The 19,882-nt window shown below is 31.6% G+C and overlaps 3 protein-coding genes across 5 annotated transcripts; all 3 read right to left on the bottom strand.

The window, feature by feature from the left end:
• Positions 1-1,862: 1,862 nt before the first annotated feature.
• On the bottom strand, positions 1,863-14,919 carry LOC145973658 (cytochrome P450 4C1-like). Of its 3 annotated transcripts, XM_083103190.1 has the most exons (12): positions 14,786-14,919; positions 14,394-14,518; positions 13,758-13,943; positions 12,573-12,666; positions 11,933-12,035; positions 11,665-11,770; positions 11,315-11,421; positions 11,167-11,235; positions 9,571-9,620; positions 2,682-2,800; positions 2,320-2,499; positions 1,863-2,245 (listed from the first exon to the last, which is right to left on the bottom strand). In XM_083103190.1, the coding sequence occupies exons 2-12, from the start codon at positions 14,467-14,469 to the stop codon at positions 2,079-2,081; spliced, it is 1,257 nt and encodes a 418-aa protein (XP_082959316.1). In that variant the 5' UTR covers positions 14,470-14,518; positions 14,786-14,919; the 3' UTR covers positions 1,863-2,078. The 3 variants fall into 3 exon arrangements, with proteins under 3 accessions (XP_082959316.1, XP_082959314.1, XP_082959313.1); XM_083103188.1 differs by lacking the exons at positions 1,863-2,245; positions 2,320-2,499; positions 2,682-2,800; ... (6 more) ...; positions 14,394-14,518; positions 14,786-14,919 and adding exons at positions 7,539-9,218; positions 10,881-11,144 and having other exon boundaries at positions 9,490-9,620; XM_083103187.1 differs by lacking the exons at positions 1,863-2,245; positions 2,320-2,499; positions 2,682-2,800; ... (6 more) ...; positions 14,394-14,518; positions 14,786-14,919 and adding exons at positions 7,539-9,221; positions 10,881-11,144 and having other exon boundaries at positions 9,490-9,620.
• LOC145973654 (uncharacterized) lies at positions 4,842-8,477 on the bottom strand. Its single transcript, XM_083103182.1, has 2 exons — positions 8,403-8,477; positions 4,842-7,078 (listed from the first exon to the last, which is right to left on the bottom strand). The coding sequence occupies exon 2, from the start codon at positions 6,933-6,935 to the stop codon at positions 4,854-4,856; it is 2,082 nt and encodes a 693-aa protein (XP_082959308.1). The 5' UTR covers positions 6,936-7,078; positions 8,403-8,477; the 3' UTR covers positions 4,842-4,853.
• A 634-nt stretch (positions 14,920-15,553) lies between the features above and the next one.
• Positions 15,554-19,529, bottom strand: LOC145973660 (putative cytochrome P450 514A4). Its single transcript, XM_083103192.1, has 3 exons — positions 19,438-19,529; positions 18,202-18,294; positions 15,554-15,889 (listed from the first exon to the last, which is right to left on the bottom strand). Exons 1-3 carry the CDS (start codon positions 19,517-19,519, stop codon positions 15,879-15,881), a joined length of 186 nt encoding a protein of 61 aa, XP_082959318.1. The 5' UTR covers positions 19,520-19,529; the 3' UTR covers positions 15,554-15,878.
• Positions 19,530-19,882: the final 353 nt, after the last annotated feature.

Consider the following 19,882-nt stretch of genomic DNA (forward strand, 5'->3'; position numbering starts at 1 on the left):
TCTTCTAAAATCACCGGAAACATCTATTTATTGTAGCATTCAATCTCAGATGCACAAATAATTTATCTCATCAATTCATATTTTAATCTAATATGTATGGAGTTCTATATCGATTCTTTTTATTTTTTTAAGAAATATTTTTATCAGCAAAATCTTCTTGTAAAATACAAAATTCCTAAATCTAGGTAAATTGTAATGTTTGTAGAGAAATAAATCTTTTCAGAAATTTTATTATTTATTTTATATTAAATTTCTTTATTACCTCCAGATCATCTGCATGACGGATAGACACAGTAAATTCGAATAATCCCCATACTTTTAAAATAGGGTAATACTTATCACATAATGTACACAATAATTTCCATTGTTCCACTGAAAAATATATTATAAATACCGATACAAAATTTAAATAAAATTAAATCAAATCAAATAAAATTGAAAATTAGTCGGAATAATAATAATTAAAAATTAAATCAAAATTGGGAAATTAGAGACACAGCGCAGTAGTTGGAGCGAAAGAAAGAAACTTCCTTCCTTCGAATTTATTCGTATATTTCAAATTAAATATAATTACATTAACAAAAGTAGAACGTTTCGGATAATTTTTGATCTCGCTTCAGTGCAACTTTAATAATATGCGTTACAAAATGTTTTCAAGATTTCAAAATCTCATATCTCAAGAACGAGAGAGACCGCCGCAAAATTCAAACGGTGTATTACTTAGGAATGTATCCTTTACAACATATATGAAAATAAAAATTTTTCGAGCTGTGTAACCTAAAGTAAACATTTACCATTTATTTTGTATATTACATATATTACGTAATATTTCTTTGTATACATATTTTTACTTGTTAGATTTATTGAGATTTAACACAATGGCACATTACAATAGAATAATTTGAAGAATTATTTGAAATAGATATTTCCTGATATAATTTAACGTGCTTGCCAGATATCTGCGAGATAAAATTTAACATCTATGCGTTCTACTATTCTACGTGTCAAGGACAGATATTTGTATAATTTGATGCGTCACACACTTATATAACACTTTTTTTATGCATATTGTTAATATCGCGTTGAATAGGGATCAAAAGATCATCCGAAACGTTCATTTTTGTTAATGTAATTATATTATTGAAATGAAAGTAATTTAAATCGACCACACTGGCAATTTATTGGTTGAAAATGTATCACAACGTTTCGACCATGGGTTTTGGTCCTCATCAAGTGAAAGTATCTTAGGTAACTAATACATGGTGAGAAATAAAGAAATCACAGTGATGTCTTTAAATAAATTAACAATTACATTTTTTTTTTTTCGAAACAATTGTGTCTTTTTTACACCAATTGATTTCTCTCACTATTTTGTACATAAAAGTATTAAGGTAAGATAATCGAAAAATGAATATTTTACTAGATATTTCATGGTTTATGTAAAAATTAAGAAATTATTTCAAGCCTAATTCGAAAAGTACTCGATGAAAAAATACTTTATTATAGTGTTTTGAAAAGCTCTCGTGGTAAGTTACAAGAGCTTTTTTGGGAAGAGATTGCCCTGATACCCTGTATATATACAGGGTACCTCAGTTATCATGTGTCAGAGAAAAACCATAAATAGATCTCGTTAAACTGAACTAAAAAATCCTATACCATTTTACAAACACCACGTAAAATTTCAAGATATTAATTAAAGAAGATCGGCTAATAAGCGCGTGATCGGCGTGATTAAGTAGTCGGCCATTTCAGCGAGGATCGCACGGAGTGATCGGATTTTTACGACATTTCCATGCGATTTTATAAGAAATTTTAATCACTTTCTAGTCAAATAATTATTTTTTAAATGAGAACCATATTGATTTTTAAATATTAAAAATTATTTATATTTTTGTTAGCAAACAATATCCATCTCCATATTTTTAAATACAATGTTCATATACAATGTGTATTTTGTTTATAAATGCATATATGTATATAATATAATGTATAACGATATAATATAATAATATGTATAACGATTTTCTCGCAATTTGCACATCTTACACTCATGTAGTATTTGTGTTAGTTTTAAACGGCTATTTGCATTTGATGGGTATGAATTTCATATGAACCGGATGAGAAGGACGAAGTATTATATCGGCCTTCAATTGAATATCCTTTAAATACTCAATGGGCTCCAAATAAAAATTGTGCTCCAAAGGAGCTATCATAGCCTTTAATTCCAACATACCGAATCGTTGACCTAATAATACATAAAATTCGAAGTCTGTCAAAAATTATCAGCATGAAGAGAAATGAAAATCACGATCAATTCACCTATGCAATTTCTTGGTCCTGCGCTGAATGGCAGGTAGGAATAAGGATGACGATTCTGCATCTTCTTGGGCAAGAATCTATCTGGATCAAATACTTCTGGATTTGGCCAAAAATTAGGATCTCTGTGAACTCCATAAATATTAAGATGTAAGATTGTTCCAGCAGGTACGACATATGAATCTGAAAAGTATTATAAAATTTCAAAATTTATAAAAATAAGATTTTTTTGAGAAAAATAATATGTACATAATATTGTATTTTTAAAATGTAATATAATATGTATATTAAATTTTACGTTCTATAATTTATGCTTCGTGTTATGTGACATATTCAAAAACATATCAAATAAAGTGATTAATTACGTAGTTTTACATCTTCCGCAGTATCTCGTAATACTAAAAACACGCTGGGATACAAACGTAGCGTTTCTTTTAAACATCTGTCTAAATATGATAAATTTTGCAATGATTTCATGGTAAGTGTAGAGGAATAGATGATGAAATGGTCTTCAGGATCCCAGTTTTTATCTACTGGAGAAAGGAATAGCAGGATAATTTGCGTCATAAAACGCAAATTAGATACAACACTATTCACTTAAATGTCTTGAATTTATTAATTAGCCAAAGCTGCACTCTTACTCGCACATCCACACAATGCTTTCACACTTGTACATAGTTTCTCTCAAATTCAATTAATTGCGCACGTGATTTTAAATGCTAACAATTTATGCATAGGCGATGTACACACATGCCGCGTTCGACTTAGACTGCCGGAGACCGATGGAATTTGAGTACTTACAATATTTCATATGCGATGGCGCTTTTAATCTAGAATTTCGGAGATCGTCACGTGATATAATTTGAATCCTTAACAAACCGCCCGCCTTGAACCGTCTGGTTCAAATAATTATCAAAGTAACGAATAATATAGGACGATTCGATGAATATTACATGTAGTTGCTTACTTTCGTTACATATTACGGTGCGGTACATAATACAATGAGTTTCGCTGTTTGTGACTAATTATTCAAGTTCATCGAAGTTGATTGAATAGATAGAATTTCAGTGAAAGTTAATTACATAGACAGAAGATAAAGGTGAATTTTGATCAATCAATCGTACAATAATGATTTATAAGTATAATTCTTTGTGAACTTTTATAAATTTAACTTATCGATATTATATTAACGAGTGCATTCGGAATCGGTGTTATCAGACTCTAAAGCTACTGGCAATTGTGCAATCTCAGTTATTGGACGTAGAAAGGTTGAGTTCTCAGTTTTTACTCGAACAGTGCGAACTTTATCATCGCGACCCGGAATGCATTCGATAATTCTTCCTAAAAGCCATTTCGAGGCTGGAAGGTTTGGTTGTTTCAACAAAACTAGTTGTCCTAGTTTTATATTAGGTTGTTCAAGACGCCATTTTGTGCGTTGCTGAAGTGAGTTTAGATAATCAGTAGACCATTTACGCCAAAAAATTTCAAAACATTGTTGCATGGCCTCCCAACGTGATAAACGATTTTCATTTAAATAGATTAGAGAAGGTTGAGGAATTGATATCAAGCTACTGCCTGTCAAGAAATGACCAGGAGTTAGAGCTTCAAAGCTTTCTATATCGTCAGTTAAGGGTCCAAGTGGACGTGAATTTAAAACATCTTCAATTTGACAAAGTATTGTTGTTAGTTCCTCAAACGTTGGAGTTCGATTTTTCAAGATTTTCGTAAGATGTCCTTTAACGTTGCGCACGCCCGCTTCCCATAATCCTCCAAAATGAGGGGCTGCAGGTGGATTATAAATCCACATAATTCGATCGTTAGTTAATAAAGTTCGAAACTCGGTGTTTGAGATTGCCTCGTCGTATGCAGTTCTCATAAGTCTATCAGCGCGACGAAGATTCGTACCACAGTCGCTGTACATTCTCTCGGGCAATCCTCGACGCGAAGTAAAGCGTTTGAAGGCCGCGATAAACGCATCAGATGAATAATTCGATACTAATTCTAGATGAATTGCTTTAAAACAATTGCTGCGAAACAAATGAAGAGAGCAATGTAGCAGGGTTGGGATTTATGGCCGCGACCAGAACTAAGACGTACCTGAAGCGGACCTACATAGTCGATTCCGCAATAAATGCACGCGGAGGTCGAGTGATTCGTCTCTTTGGCAAGTTTGCCATAATTTGATGCGATAATTTCGCTCTTACTTTTGCGCATTCCAAACAATTGTAAACAACAGACTTCACAAGAGTTCTCGCATTTATCACCCAATAATTTTCAAGTAGAGTACTCAAAGTTAAACGTACGCCTCCATGCAGGCATCTTCTATGAACATCTTCGATTATCAATTTTGTAACTCTATGCTTAGCTAGAATAATTGGATGCCGATTGTCGAAAGTGAGGTCAGCGTTCTCTAAGCGACCGCCGACTCGAATAAGAGAATCTGTCAAATATGGAGTGAGAGACGAGAGCTTACTTTTCTTTGGACATGGTAAATTGTTTTGAAGACTTGATAATTCAAGTGGAAATAGGATGTTTTGTTAATGTTTTAGAACTAATTGTTCTGCTGCGTTGATGTCGCTTGCCGTAAGGAGCTTTGTATCACTCGTATGTTTGTTTACTTTGTGAGAAAGAATTTCTTTTGCTTTTAGAATGTAAGCTACTGCTCGGAGAATTTTACTCCATTTAGAGCAACGTTCATACAATTCGGATAATTGATCGAAAACGAATACAGTAAAAGTGACATGAATTTTTCTATTCTCTTCGAGATCTATATTAGAGGGCAATTGAATTAAATTTTCGGGCCAGTCAGATTGTGAATGTGATAGCCACGGTGGTCCTTGCCACCAGAGTGATGAGTCAATCAGTTGACTGACGGACATTCCTCGAGAGACAGGATCAGCAGGGTTAGTTTTAGTAGGAACATGCCGCCATGTATGGTCAGGAAGTAATGAGTGTATTTCAGACACTCTATTTGCGATGAACGTTTTCCATTTTGCTGGATGTTGACTGAGCCAAGTGAGAACAATACTTGCATCAGTCCAACATTGAAAGGGTACATGAGTTAGGGCTCTTGCATTTCGAATTGAAGTTAAACATCGAGCTAGCAGTAAGGATGCTTGAAGCTCAAGTCTAGGAATGCTTTGTGATTTTATTGGAGCGACTTTTGATTTGCTCATTAATAAAGTAACAGTGATTTGGCCGTTGTAATCTTCAACTCGTAAATAAATTGCAGCTCCGTAAGCTATTTTTGACGCATCAGAGAATCCGTGGGTTTGTACAGAACGGACACTTGGTGAAAAGCCAGTCCATCGTTGAATAGAAATTGAAGTTATTTGATTCAGTGAATGGAAATAATCGAGAATGGATTGAGTTAGGTTTTCCGGCAATGGATCATCCCATGAATAATTTTCACGGAATAAGTTTTGAATGAAGCATTTTCCAATAATGATGATAGGTGATAGCCAGCCCATAGGGTCAAATAGCTTTGCGATTAACGAAAGTGTAGTGCGTTTAGTAATTCGCTTTGGAATGTCAATAGTTACTTTAAATCCGAACATGTCATTAGATGGATTCCAATTAATCCCAAGTAATTTAATGCCATCATTTTCACCTGTAAGCGCTGTCCAGGCAAGTCCGTGATCTGATGAATCTATACCAAAAAGTAAATCATGCGAGTTGCTTGTCCATTTGCGAGCTTGGAATTTTCCTCTATCGAGTAATAGAATTAGTTCATTTCGAGCGGCTAACGCATTGCACTTGTTATGTGCTCCAAAAAGAAGATCGTCGACAAATGTATCGTGTAGAAGTATTGGTGAAGCGAGAGGAAAACTCTTTCCTTCGTCCTCTACCAATTGTTTGACAACACGAAGCGCGAGGAACGGCGCTGAACGTGTTCCATACGTGACAGTCATGAGTTGATACTCTTTCACAGGCTCAGTATGAGAATAACGCCATAAAATGCGTTGAAAGTCTACATGATTTTCATCTAATAAGATATTGCGATACATTCGAGCGAGATCCGCAGTAAATACAAATTTATATGAACGCCAATTGATCATTATTGTTATTAGGTCTGCCTGCAAAGCAGGGCCTTTGTACATGAAGTCGTTTAATGACATGCCATTTGAAGTTTTCGAGGATGCATTGAAAACCACTCTTAATTTGGTCGTTTGACTGCTCTCTCTGAAAACGGCATGGTGTGGTAAGTACACAGGTTCGACTGATAACTTAGATGGTTGTGTAGACGGGAGAACTTCTCTCATATGATTCATAGTTTCGTATTCTTTCATAAATTCCGAGTACATTAGGCGATAAGTATCATTTTTTGCTAGACGAGATTCGAGAGTTTTCAGAGATGATTCAGCGACATATCGAGATTTGCCGATTGGCAGTGGAAGATCCGAATTAAATGGAATCTGTACAATATAACGTCCGTCATCAGTCCGTCTATGTGTTTGTCGAAAATGGGTTTCACAATTTTCATCCTCTACTGAAAGTAATTTGGACTGTGGAAATTCCTCGATTTCCCAAAATCGTTGTAAATTTGAATTCAACATTGAGTTTGTAATTACATGATTAATAGTAATTGCATTATTCAAACCTTTGGTTGGGCATTGCATATTACCAGATACAACCCAACCGAAGATTGTTTTTTGTGCAATGGGTTCATCAATTTTACCTTTGCGTACGCCATCGAGAAGAAATGCTCCATAAAGATTAGCACCAATTAGTACATGTATTGGATCATCATTAAAAAAGTCATCTGCAAAATCGAGGTTCGACAAGTGAGACCACGAGGATAAATCACCCGTGTATTGAGGTTTGTATGAAGTAATTTTTTGCAATATCATAGTAGTAGTATGAACAGATGAGTGGCCATGATGATTAGCGGAAATGCGAATATGCGCGGCTGATGAGACAGGCCCAGCGTTGGATTCTCCAACGCCAGAGAGTGATTCTGAAATTCGTTCCGTCTTTACGCCAAGCGCGCGTGCGAGATCGTGGGATATGAAACCACGTTGATCCAGGATCGAGTAATGCTCGAACTCTTATTGCTCTTTGCGACGGACTTAAACACCAAACGCGAGCTGTTCCGAGCTGAATATTTGTATGTGATATTGTTGTCGAGCAAGACAAGTATGACAAAGTTGGAGATTTGTTTACGATCTGCATACCGCTTTCGCAAGATAGTTGCTGTGTCGCGTTTGAGTTATCGTCTTTTGATTTAATTTCTACATCTCTATGTAACCATGTATGATGACGTTTTGACATTTATAACAACTTTTATCGCTTTTGCAATCTGTTACTTTATGATTTGGTTTCAAACAATTGATGCACCATTTATGCGTTTTCACTAAGTCAAATCGTTCTGTTGGACTAATTTGCTTGAATTTTTTACATTTGAATAACTTATGATTTTCTTTGCATAATTGACAGGAATCTTCTGTATTAGAAGCTAAATGTGATTTGATCGATGATGATTGGAATTTTGTTTTCGACTTCGAAATCATTTGATTGTTTACATGTATTGATTCGGACGACGATGTTTCGAGTGACTCTAGTACTTGTATACGAGCTAAGAGAAATTTATCAAGATCATCGAATTTTGGATACTCTGTATTGGAAGTAAGCGAGAGTTCCCAATCACGTTTGGTGCGTAAATCTAACAAAACAACAGCGCGATTAATCAAAATGTCGTCGTAGCCATCCGTATTGCGGCCTAATTGTTTCAACGCTCCAAGATGCTTTGTAATTGAGTTACGCAAATTTCTAAGTAGTGCAGGCGATTCCTTTTTTATAGGATCAATAGCGAATAACGCATTCAAGTGAGCATTTGTTAATGCAATTGTATTATTATATTGTCGAACAAGTAAATCCCATGCTACTTCGAAATTCGCATTAGTTACATCCATAGTAGAAATCAGATCAAAGGCTTCTCCATTGAGAGAAGTGCGTAAATGCCACAATTTTGTTACATTGTCATATGTGCGATTATTCTTTACAAGTGCGGTAAAAGTATCACGATAAGATTGCCATTCGGTTTGTTTGCCGGAAAATTTCGGTATTTCGATACGAGCTAACCTTACATAAGATTCGCCGAGGCTTGTAGCTGCCATGGGAGGTGTCGCTACTGGAACATCCCGTGGTTGTAGCTCCGCGTGTCGTTCAGCAAGAGAGTCGAAGGCCTCGAAGATGAGGTTTTCCATGGTGGCAAATTCTTTCCTAGTGAAGTATGTGAGTGCCTTTTTCTCTTCGTCAGTGGCGATGCGATATGCTTGAGAATTTCGATGTTGACATTTAATCCACAAGTGTTTCATGTATCCTTCTCTACATGAAAGAACTGAGCTTGGTTTGTTATTTTGTATAAGAGATGCAATTTGTTCTATCTGGCGTTTCAGAGATTCAAAATCTTGCATTTGATCAGAGAGCAAGTCTGCTAAATCCATATCCTGGAATTCTTCCATATTGGTTGATATATTTTCTTGTTTGAAGCTTTTTTCTATAATTGTTTGGTCGAACGATGATCCAGATTGATTGAGCGAAAGATGGGACATTCTATTGTCGACTCGTACTGAATATCATATTGGGCGGCAATGCGTTACATAAGTGTAAACTCTGGTAGGTCGAGTCTATCGAAAATGTCTATTTGTTCGGTATGTTTTGGTTTAAGCGTTGATTGTGTGTGTGCGCATATCGTTTCGAAGAGTATGAGCGGTTCGTCGTATGAAGAAGCAAATAACGATGGTTGCTTCGTTGTGACGTCACGAGATTGGAATTTTTCCTTTGAATAGCGTTGCAGTTGAAAGAAAATTGATGATGCAGTTCCCTTTGATCCTGGCAGGATCGCCAAATTTTTGTAGAGGAATAGATGATGAAATGGTCTTCAGGATCCCAGTTTTTATCTACTGGAGAAAGGAATAGCAGGATAATTTGCGTCATAAAACGCAAATTAGATACAACACTATTCACTTAAATGTCTTGAATTTATTAATTAGCCAAAGCTGCACTCTTACTCGCACATCCACACAATGCTTTCACACTTGTACATAGTTTCTCTCAAATTCAATTAATTGCGCACGTGATTTTAAATGCTAACAATTTATGCATAGGCGATGTACACACATGCCGCGTTCGACTTAGACTGCCGGAGACCGGTGGAATTTGAGTACTTACAATATTTCATATGCGATGGCGCTTTTAATCTAGAATTTCGGAGATCGTCACGTGATATAATTTGAATCCTTAACCGTAAGTTTCCCTCCGTTCTCTTGCATCATAGTATTAACTTCAACCCTCACACGTTCCTATATCATCGATAATAATTAAAATATATTTTTCAATTTTTTTTATATGTATAAATATAAATAAATTCATAATAAATCAAAACATATTTGTTCATATTTGTCTTGAGAAGTTTTAATTCTTTCGGAATTTTCTCAATTTTTACATAAACCATAAAATATTTAGTAAAATATTCATTTTTCGTATATCTTACTTCAATACTTTTATGTACAAAATAATGAGAGGAATCAATTGATGTAATAAAAATACATAATTGTTTCGAAAAAAAAATGTAATTGTTAATTGCAAATTACATATTTTTTCTTAATATCTCGAAATTTTACGTAGTTTTTACAAAATGATAAAAGACTTTTTAGTTCAGTTTAACGAGATCTACTTATGGTTTTTTTTGGGTACATATACGCTTGACACCCTGTATATAATACAGGGTAGGGCAAAAGTTCCGGAACGGCTAAATATCTCAGAAAATATTAATTTTTTGAAAAAATAGTTTAGACAGAAAAGAATGGCTTAACAAAATCTATTAGCTGATGGTATTTATTTGACCTTGGGATGCCCTCGAAAAGCGCGGTCAAGGTCACTATAAAAATCTTAAACGGCAACCCACATTTTTTATTATATTCTCTTATAGCTGAGGTCGAGAGCTTTCCAAAACACTATAATTAAATATTTTTTCATCAAGTACTTTCCGAGTTATAAGACTTGAAATAATTTCTCAATTTTACATAAACCATAAAATATCTAGTAAAATATTCATTTTTCGATTATCTTACCTTAATACTTTTATACACAAAATAATGAGAGGAATCAATTGGTATAAAGAAAACACATAGTTGTTTTTAAGAAAAAATATGGAATTGTTAATTGCAAATTACACATTTTTTCTTCAAAACAACTATGTGTTTTCTTTACATCAATCGATTCCTCTCATTATTTTGTACATAAAAGTATTAAGATAAGATAAACGAAAAAAAAATGTCTTGCTAGATATTTTATGATTTATGTAAAATTAAGAAATGATTTCAAGCCTCATAACTCGAAAAGTACTCAATAAAAAAATACTTTATTATAGTGTTTTGGAAAGCTCTTGAGATAAACTACAAGAATATGCAATAAAAAGTAGGGAGTCCCGTTTAAGAAATTGAAAGTGACCTTTACGTGACCTTCAAACGACTTTCCAAGGTCAAACTAATGACACCATCTTATAGCCCCTTTCAAACCATACAACTTTTGCCTGAGGCATTTTCCGCTATCGCCCTTACCTGAGGAGATATTCCCGTGGACGTATTAAAATGGCCCACCCTATATATATATATATATATATATATATATATATATATATATATATATAATGTTTGCTTTATTACTATTAGCTGAACACAAAGATATCCAGGTATACCTCAATATCTTATGACATAATATTTAAATTGCGCTTTTTATTCAAAGTAGTACAAATATCAAGTACTTGTTTACAGTGTATTATATTTAAATATTAAATATTTAAATATTAAATATTTAAATATTATGTCATAAGATATTGAGGTATACCTGGACATCTTTGTGTTCAGCTAATAATAATAAAGCAAACATTATACCCGCTGCTGTAGTATCAAGACCCTATAATCAGATCGTCATATTGTTATATGTGCTTAGATAATATGTACAAAAAATTAAAAAAAATATTACATATACGTACTTCAAACATGAAAGTATCGACTTCCTCTCTTATGTCCAAATCAGTTAAAGAACTTTCTCGAGATGCCGCTATTAAAAGGTCTAACATGGCTAGTCGGTTTTTTTTAACTAGAAATAAACAATTAGCGATTACCTCATTTTTGCGTTCATTGCGCTTTAATTATATAACATTGTTCTAGTTTAAAATTTAAACTTTCTTACAAATAGTAATAATTTATTCTTATAGCGAACATGTATTGCATCATTTCGTATGTAATTATACATATATTTAGTGTAAATAGAGCAAGTATAATTTATAATTTTAGATTGCAAAGTCGAATTTAAGTTGAGAAAGTCTGATTTCTTACATACTTCCAAATACTTCAATATCTTCTGCCTCCACCTCTTTATCACCTTCAAGATTCTTTAAGAATCGATTACCTGTGCGTTCATGATAAAGTTTTCTTTCCGCGATGACCTATACACGAGTACGATATTTAATTTTTGTATTAAATAGCAATGGCATATTGTATTACATTATAAATATTAATAATGTAATATGTTATTAATATTACAAGATTTATTGTAATTTTTAAAAATGCTCGAAGGATTTAAGGAGATAACATGATTTATAACATACTTTTTCTGTAAATCCATGCAATATCTTCAAGATCTTTGTTTGTTTTCTTCCTTGTGGCGATAATGAGAATAATAAATCACTAAGAAACCAAGGCTTTAATGCTCTAAAACAAAATTCATTAAGTTATATAATTTCAATAATAATGTTATTTTGTAAAAGCATTATTTAAAGCTATCATGAAGTAATAGAGTAATCTTAACTCTAAAGAATCACAGATTATAGAAAATATATAAAAAATTTAAAACTATATGTGTGATGAAAAAGTTATACAGAGAGAGAGAACCTTCTAAAAACATTGTATTTTTGTTTTAGCTAAATATTTTTTTATCAAATCTAATATTTTTTAATCTACAAATTTTTCCCATACAATTCATATTTTTTAAATTTTTCAATAGTTTTAAGATTGAAAGCAATTTAATTAAAACATTTAATAGAGCATGTACAATACATGTTAATTGCTAATTGCGGACTTAAACAAATCGATATTTAACATTGATAGTTAAACACTAGTTGTTCATATGACTGTTTAATAATCAATCTATTTTTCAAAATGTATAGCTATAATATTATAATAATTTAAGGGAGACATGTCACAGACATGTCACACAGTTATTTATTATACTCTCATATATTGAATTACCTATAAATTATCATTTCGATTATTTCGTAAATTGCATTTCGATACTGTTGTTGAAACTCGCCGAATTTTTGCAAAGAGACGCCCATGGCAGTTTCTAAAATTTATTTATTATTATAGAGAGTGTTCCAGAATTCGTGGACATAAAATGCACAATATGATTGTCTATGCCAGAAGAAACAACGTTTTCCTTCCTAAAGTTATAAAGGAATAAGCATATTGAAGAACATCTCAATTTCTTTGACCTTTGCATATACATCGATTATAATTGAGAATCTGGTTTTGTGTGGAAAATTACAAACCTATGTGGAAGCGTACAATAATAGACTTTGTTTCGCACTGACTCAGGGATGGTGTGGGGTGAACCTCGCTTCACGTAGAAAGTTGCAAAGCTATGTGAAATCATACAATAATAGATCTCTATTGTACAGTTCCACATAGATTTGATTTCATATAGGTTTGCAACTTTCCACGTGAAGCGAGATCCACCCCACATCACCCCTGAGTCAGTGCGAAGCGAGGTCTATTATTATACGCTTCCACATAGGTTTGCAACTTTCCACACTAAACGAGGTCCACTCCATACCACTTCTGAATAATTTAATATTTATTAATAACTATTTCTTATTTTTAAAAACGCAAAATAAATAATTAAATAACCACGTATATGTCAAAAAAACATTCCATTAAATGCACAAGATGTTTAAAGATTACGTGAAATTCGTGTCTCTTTTGTTTATAATTTTTTAATAAACAACGAACGACGCCTAAAATCTTTTGGATGTTACTCAGGGCAGTGATCTTAATAATATATGTCAAAGTCAAGTCATTTGGGGCTGGCTATGTAAAGATAATGTAAATATTTACCCAGATTTTATAAGAACTATGCATGATATTTTTCAATATCGCTATTTTGAATATAATTTATTTAATAAGAGAACAACTTCTAATTGATATCACTGAAACAATGATTGAAAATAAAATAAATAGATTAGATAACATGTGAATAATTTTGATTCTGTTTTTAAAAAAATTAAAATATAAACATAAAATAGCGTACAGCCTCAAGCACCATGCGCACCGTACAATGTTGGCAAATAGGTCAGGTTTTTCGTGCACGTGCAGTGAACACGGCCTCAATAACGTATTTAATGTAGATAAAAAGATGAATTATTTATAGAATATTACCGCATATCGCATTTAACGTATATTCACTAATAAATGGTAATAAATCCTTTACAAATGTGCCTCCGACATCCTTTAAAGATTTTGTCATGCAATTACTTTCATTGATCAAGATATCGACGAACTGATTCAATATATTAAAATGGAATGCAGGTGTTAATATCTTTCGCCGTGCTTGCCATTTAACGCCTAAAAGAAAAACAAGATAACGCAAAATTATGCGATAAAATACAAATAATAGAATATAAGACTTATAAATATTATAGTGCCTCTTTAGTTTAATGTTTATTGCCCAATATTAAATAACAATATTATTCTACATTTATTTCTTTTTATGTCGCAAAAAGTTCTTTTATAATCCTTTAAATATATCTTCTCATGAAATTTCTACGATAAATGTTGAAAGTATTAACTTGAATTTAATTATAATTTTGTAATTAAATCTTTTATAGATTGGTAAATAAAAAATATACTAAAATTTATTAAAAAGTCTGTTACGTAATGATGTTTGATTTAAAATTGCGAATTTAATGAAGTATTCCAGTCTCGAATTTTTTTGTATGCTATATTTACGAATTTGTTTAAAGACAAGTATTAATTTTTTGAAGATATGGTTTTTTCCCAAATATTTATACATACTTGAAGTATGTTTCAAAATTTTTTCACTAAAAAATAATGTTAAATAAGTGCGATATATAAAATTGAATAAGATCATGAAAAAAGAATTGATCCATAGCTCTCATGATTCCGGCTGTTCTTCTTATCTGAAACAAAAAACCAAAGAGATTCTTAATTACTATGAGTTTGGCTATAGCAAGTACCAAAATAAAAAAAAATATTGAAAAAATGACGTTATTTAGAAAATTAAATTTCGATTTTTATCATTTTTTCACCATGCTGAAGATGTACATATGCATAAGTTTGGCTTAATTGATCAACTGGTTTTTGAAATATCATGAGAGCCAAAAAGAAAAACATGATTTTGAGAAAAACATGTTTAAAGTTTTTTGTACTGAATATAGAGTACTTACATGAAGATAATTTACGATCAATCAGTTAGTGCAGGACTATAGAGGGGACCTTCCTCCTGCTCATAGAAGTCCTGCCGAGCAGTTCTCTCTTCCCTGCGATTTATTCTCTCGTCTCTAACGAAGTCAATTGAATGCCGTTCTGAGCAGGTGATACGAGCTTTGTTCCGAGAATTTACGTACATCTTCGTTTGCTATGACCAATAGTCACTCTCATTACGTTCATAACTTTCAAAATTGGTATAAATTCTTCATTGAAGGTAATAACTGTCAGAAAAGTTGCTACTTCAATCATCTTTGCCCCGGAATGAAGATGTTTTGAGGCAAAAGTCCAAATCAATAAATTCAAAAAATTTTCGTTGCTATTTTATGTTTCTGCTCCTAAACAACGTTCAAGCAGTTCATTAGCTGAACTTAACCGAAATATAAATGACAAAATGCTCTATTGTGCGCCGCGCGGCTCGAGTGCCGAGATCGCTCCATACCAGATGCTATAACTTTATCAATTTTGTGAATCGGACTAAATCTTCTTACAGGCATATTTTCCATACCAAATATTTGCAAAATAGGAAAAAAAATCAATTTTTCCGCTAGACTAGAATATTCCCTTAATACACGATAACAAACTGTAATAAAAAAGTTTGTACGTTTTTATATACTAATATTATTATGGTACCTGTACTGATGAGGAGACCTGTGCCAAACCAGGGATGTAATACATTATATGCACGACTTTTATCGATGTGCTTAGTATCTTCTAAAATCACCGGAAACATCTATTTAGTAGCATTCAATCTCAAATACACAAATAATTTATTAATTGTATCTCATATTTTAATCTAATCTGTATGGAGTTCTGTATCGATCTTTTTATTCTTTGAAGAAATATTTTTGTCAGCAAAAATCTTGTGAAATAGTAGATCTTGTAAATCTAAATTGTAAATCTAAATTGTAATATCTATAGAGAATTAAATCTTTCCAGAAATTTTTTTATTACTTCCAGATCATCTGGATGACGGATAGACACAATAAATTCGATCAATCCCCATAGTTTGAAAATAGGATAATATTTGTCAGATACTGTACACAATAACTTCTATTGTTCCACTGAAAAATATATTATAAGTATTGATATAAAAATTAAATAAAATTGAAAATTGGTTCAAATAATGATAATTAAAGATTAAATCAAAATTGGCAAATTAGAGACACAGTGCAATAGTTGGAGCGCAAGGAAGAAACAATACTTCCTTCCTTCTGATTATCCTTCGTATATTTCAAATTAAATATAATTACATTGAGAAAAGCGAACGTTTCGGATGATCTTTTGATCCCTCTTCGGTGCAACTTTAATAATATATCTTACAAAGTGTTATACGCATCAAATTATAAAAATATCTGTCTTCGATAGATAACGTTAGATTAACGTAGCGTAAATATACGTGTTACAATATATTGTTGTCAATTGTAGTGTTAATTAACTGTTTAACTATACCATTATGTATCTTTCAAGTTGGCTTAAGATTCGATGATGAAATGTATAAATATGTCTTCGGTTGTTAGGAAGTAAACATAGACTTAACCGAGAACAAACTCGGTTGACTTGATAATAGCAAACATATAAATATGTGAACAAACATCTCATATTTTCGATAAATTATCGATTATCGTTGCAAATGCGTGATGCAAGTCCTCTATATTACTCTGCAAATTCAAGCTATTTTTTGTCGTTTGATAAACAGTATTTCAGAGACAAATCTTTTGTCAAATCAGGACTCTCTGCCCAAAATTTCAGATTCTCCCCAATTAAAATCATGACCAAATTTGAGTCTATGATTGGTTATGACTAAAAATTGCGAAGTATTACTCTGGATATAGTTTCGGTATCCCGAAATTCGTTTTTTTATTTGTCTACTAATCTAACCGACATATGACGCTTCGCAATCATTGCATGAGACTTCATATATTGCTGCATGAATCTTTTAGCATTATGTTTTTATGACAAAACTAACTGAAATTTATGTAGGTCAAAATAAGATAATCCTGTGTCATGATCGCTAAGAATTCATTTAAATTGTTCCGAATATTATTGTTGATATGTAAGGTATTGTGAAATATCAAGAGGGTTCTTTAAAGGTTCTCATTAAACTCTAAATTTGTTTGATTCTTGGCTACTAGCAACCTCAGATGTTCTCGTATTACATTGAAAATGTAAGCCAGAGGATAACCATTATCCAAGGAAATACTGATTATCAGCTCAAAGTTTTTTTAGTGAAATCTGGGATGTGACAATAAAAAGGCACTGGGATGTGACAATAAGAATCCACCAATCCTACAATTATTCCTCTCTTATAGCATAGTGAATGATTCCATTTTTAATTTAGATATCTCCCAGAAAAAGTGGGTTTATGATCTCAAATTCAGTTAAATTATTGTTCACGACTATCGTAACATCAAAGAAATTAAGTTTATTATTCCTTCTTCCATTGTAAACTAAAATCTCGGATGAAAAGAGTTGAAGATATCCAAGACCTCATTGAACATAGAAGAAGGAATCGCCAAAGCTATCCACATACCTACAATAAAATAGCAAATTGAAAGAAATATGTCTAATTCCATCATTGAATCTTAAGTCAACATGAGAGATACACAACGACATATCATTATCAATTTGTAAAAAGCGCAGAATCTGATGAGTCATGTTTCTGACTAGTAATTAAAGTATAAAGAGTTAATTTACGTATATTTCGTATATTACGCATATTACGTAATATTTCCTTGTATTCATATTTTTACTTGACTTGTTAGATTAATCACATTACAATACAATAATTTGAAGAATTATTTGAAACATGTGCTTACCAGATATCTGCGAGATACAATCTAACATGTATGCGTTCTACTAATCAATGCATCAAGAACAGATATTTTTATAATTTGATGAGTCATGTGCAACAATTTGTTTCGCATATTGTTAACGTCGCACTGAAGAAGGATCAAAAGATCATTCGAAACGTTCATTTTTGTTGATATAGTTATATTTAATTTGAAGTACACGAATAATCAGAAGGAAGGAAGTATTGTTTCTCTCTTGCACACCAACTACCGTGCTGTGTCTCTAATTTGCCAATTTTGATTAAATTTTTAATTATCAAAAAATTTTAGTACAACTAATTTTATTGTTATTTTCAATATTAGTGCATCTTTATCTTGAAAATAGAAAAATAATTAAAAAAGTTAATTACAAATGATTATTCCAAAGAGAAGTGCTCCGATATGTAATCTGCATGTATAATAATAATCTTGATAAGTATACGTTTCAGAGCAAAGGATTTATGGTTTTAATATTTTTGCTTGTGTATGTATGCATAAATGATGAGTTATTTGTCAATTAAATAGAGTAGATAGTTTGTACTTGCCTGCTGAAAGTGGGAGCTGGAATATATTGCCGAAAATCGGAACGCTTTGGGGTCCCGGTAAAAGATGAAGGAGTCGACCTTTTTTTCCATAATCTACGTAATAATAATATATCGATAAAATAAATATGAATAATAACAATATATTTATAAACATCGTTCCTTAATGTTGATATTCTTAACTTTCAAATTAAGCTTATTCTGTTTATTGTTTCTTTGATTTTTCACATGTATTACACAATAAATGGTAGTAATTCTCCGACAAAATTGATAATTATCTTGTTATTCTAAATGTTAATCCTAAATAGAAAGAGACATAAAGAGAGAGAGAATAATAGAAAGATCACTGAAATGCGTTAATTGTATATTTTTTATAATCAACTTTTATGCAAAAATATGTTAAACTTGCTCATTGTAAATGGAAAAAAAATATTATTTATGTAATGAAAAATATATAAATCCAATAAAAATATTTTTAATTTTTCGACCATTGCTTGCAATTGCTTTTTATTGTAAGAGATAAAATTTCGTGAGAATTTATTGTAAAACTATTAAGTAATAATATCATAAATAGGACTAGTATTATTCTTATATCAATTCTTATATCAATTCTTGTATCAATTCTTGTCGCAAACATTTAACATATAAACTGTTTTTAGCATTAATATTTTAATTATAATTTTATTTAGTCTATAACTGTATAAATGTATAAAATTCTTAAGCGATTACATCACAATGTCCACTTAAAATTCACTTCTATGCAAATCTTTGTTCGAAAGTATCTTACAATTAGATCTATAAATATACTTATATTGTTTTGTAAACAGAGCATTTTGTAATAAACCAAAACTATTTGATTAAGCATTCGCAAATTGTGTCATAAACAAAGATTTATTTTATTAATTTTTATTTTACTTTTTAACAAAATTATTATTCTATTATATTGTGTTTTCATATAATATACAAATTTTATAATTATTGTGATTTCTTATAAGTGTTTGTTCTATCGTTTTGTTGTGTATCTAATTCTTAAACATATTTGTGTAAAAATACTTCTGTTAAAATATATATTTAATAAAATTATAACAAAAAAAAATCGTATAAAACTGACAGCTTGTGATGTTTGAAAAATTTATATTAAATATTTATATTAAAATCATGCTCTTAAAATAATTATAGTATTATTAACCATTGTTTGGATTTTGCAATAGTATTATGAAATTTTATTTTATATATTACCTGATAAATTTTCTAATACGACGATCAATTGAAACACTCCAATGTTTAAAATGCAATTGTAAATCTCACCAAGGAGATACATGCCAGTAAAACCATTCTTCTTGAACTGATAATGTAAATCGCAGACTTATACTTATAGCCGTTCATTAGCTCAAGGGCATATTAATAATCAGAATTTTATGCTTGAGATACAGACGATTGAACAATTCCTCCTTGCTTAATGACACAAACACACACACACACACACACACACATGTATGTATCATTAATATCTCTCTATATACAGGGTGTTGAAAAAAAAGGGTCACATATTTTAATAGCAGGTAGTATTGATCAAAACAAGAAGAAAAGGTCTAATTAACATGGGTCCTAAGACTAATATCTTCAAGGATACAAGCTATTTTGTTATTTGAGCTCTTTGTCATTTTCTTATTAGTCGTGTCAT

This window comes from Camponotus vicinus, unplaced genomic scaffold (genome assembly GCF_025532165.1).
Source record: "Camponotus vicinus isolate PSW18456_S1 unplaced genomic scaffold, iyCamVici1.0 SCAF_6, whole genome shotgun sequence".
Lineage (NCBI taxonomy): Eukaryota > Metazoa > Arthropoda > Insecta > Hymenoptera > Formicidae > Camponotus > Camponotus vicinus.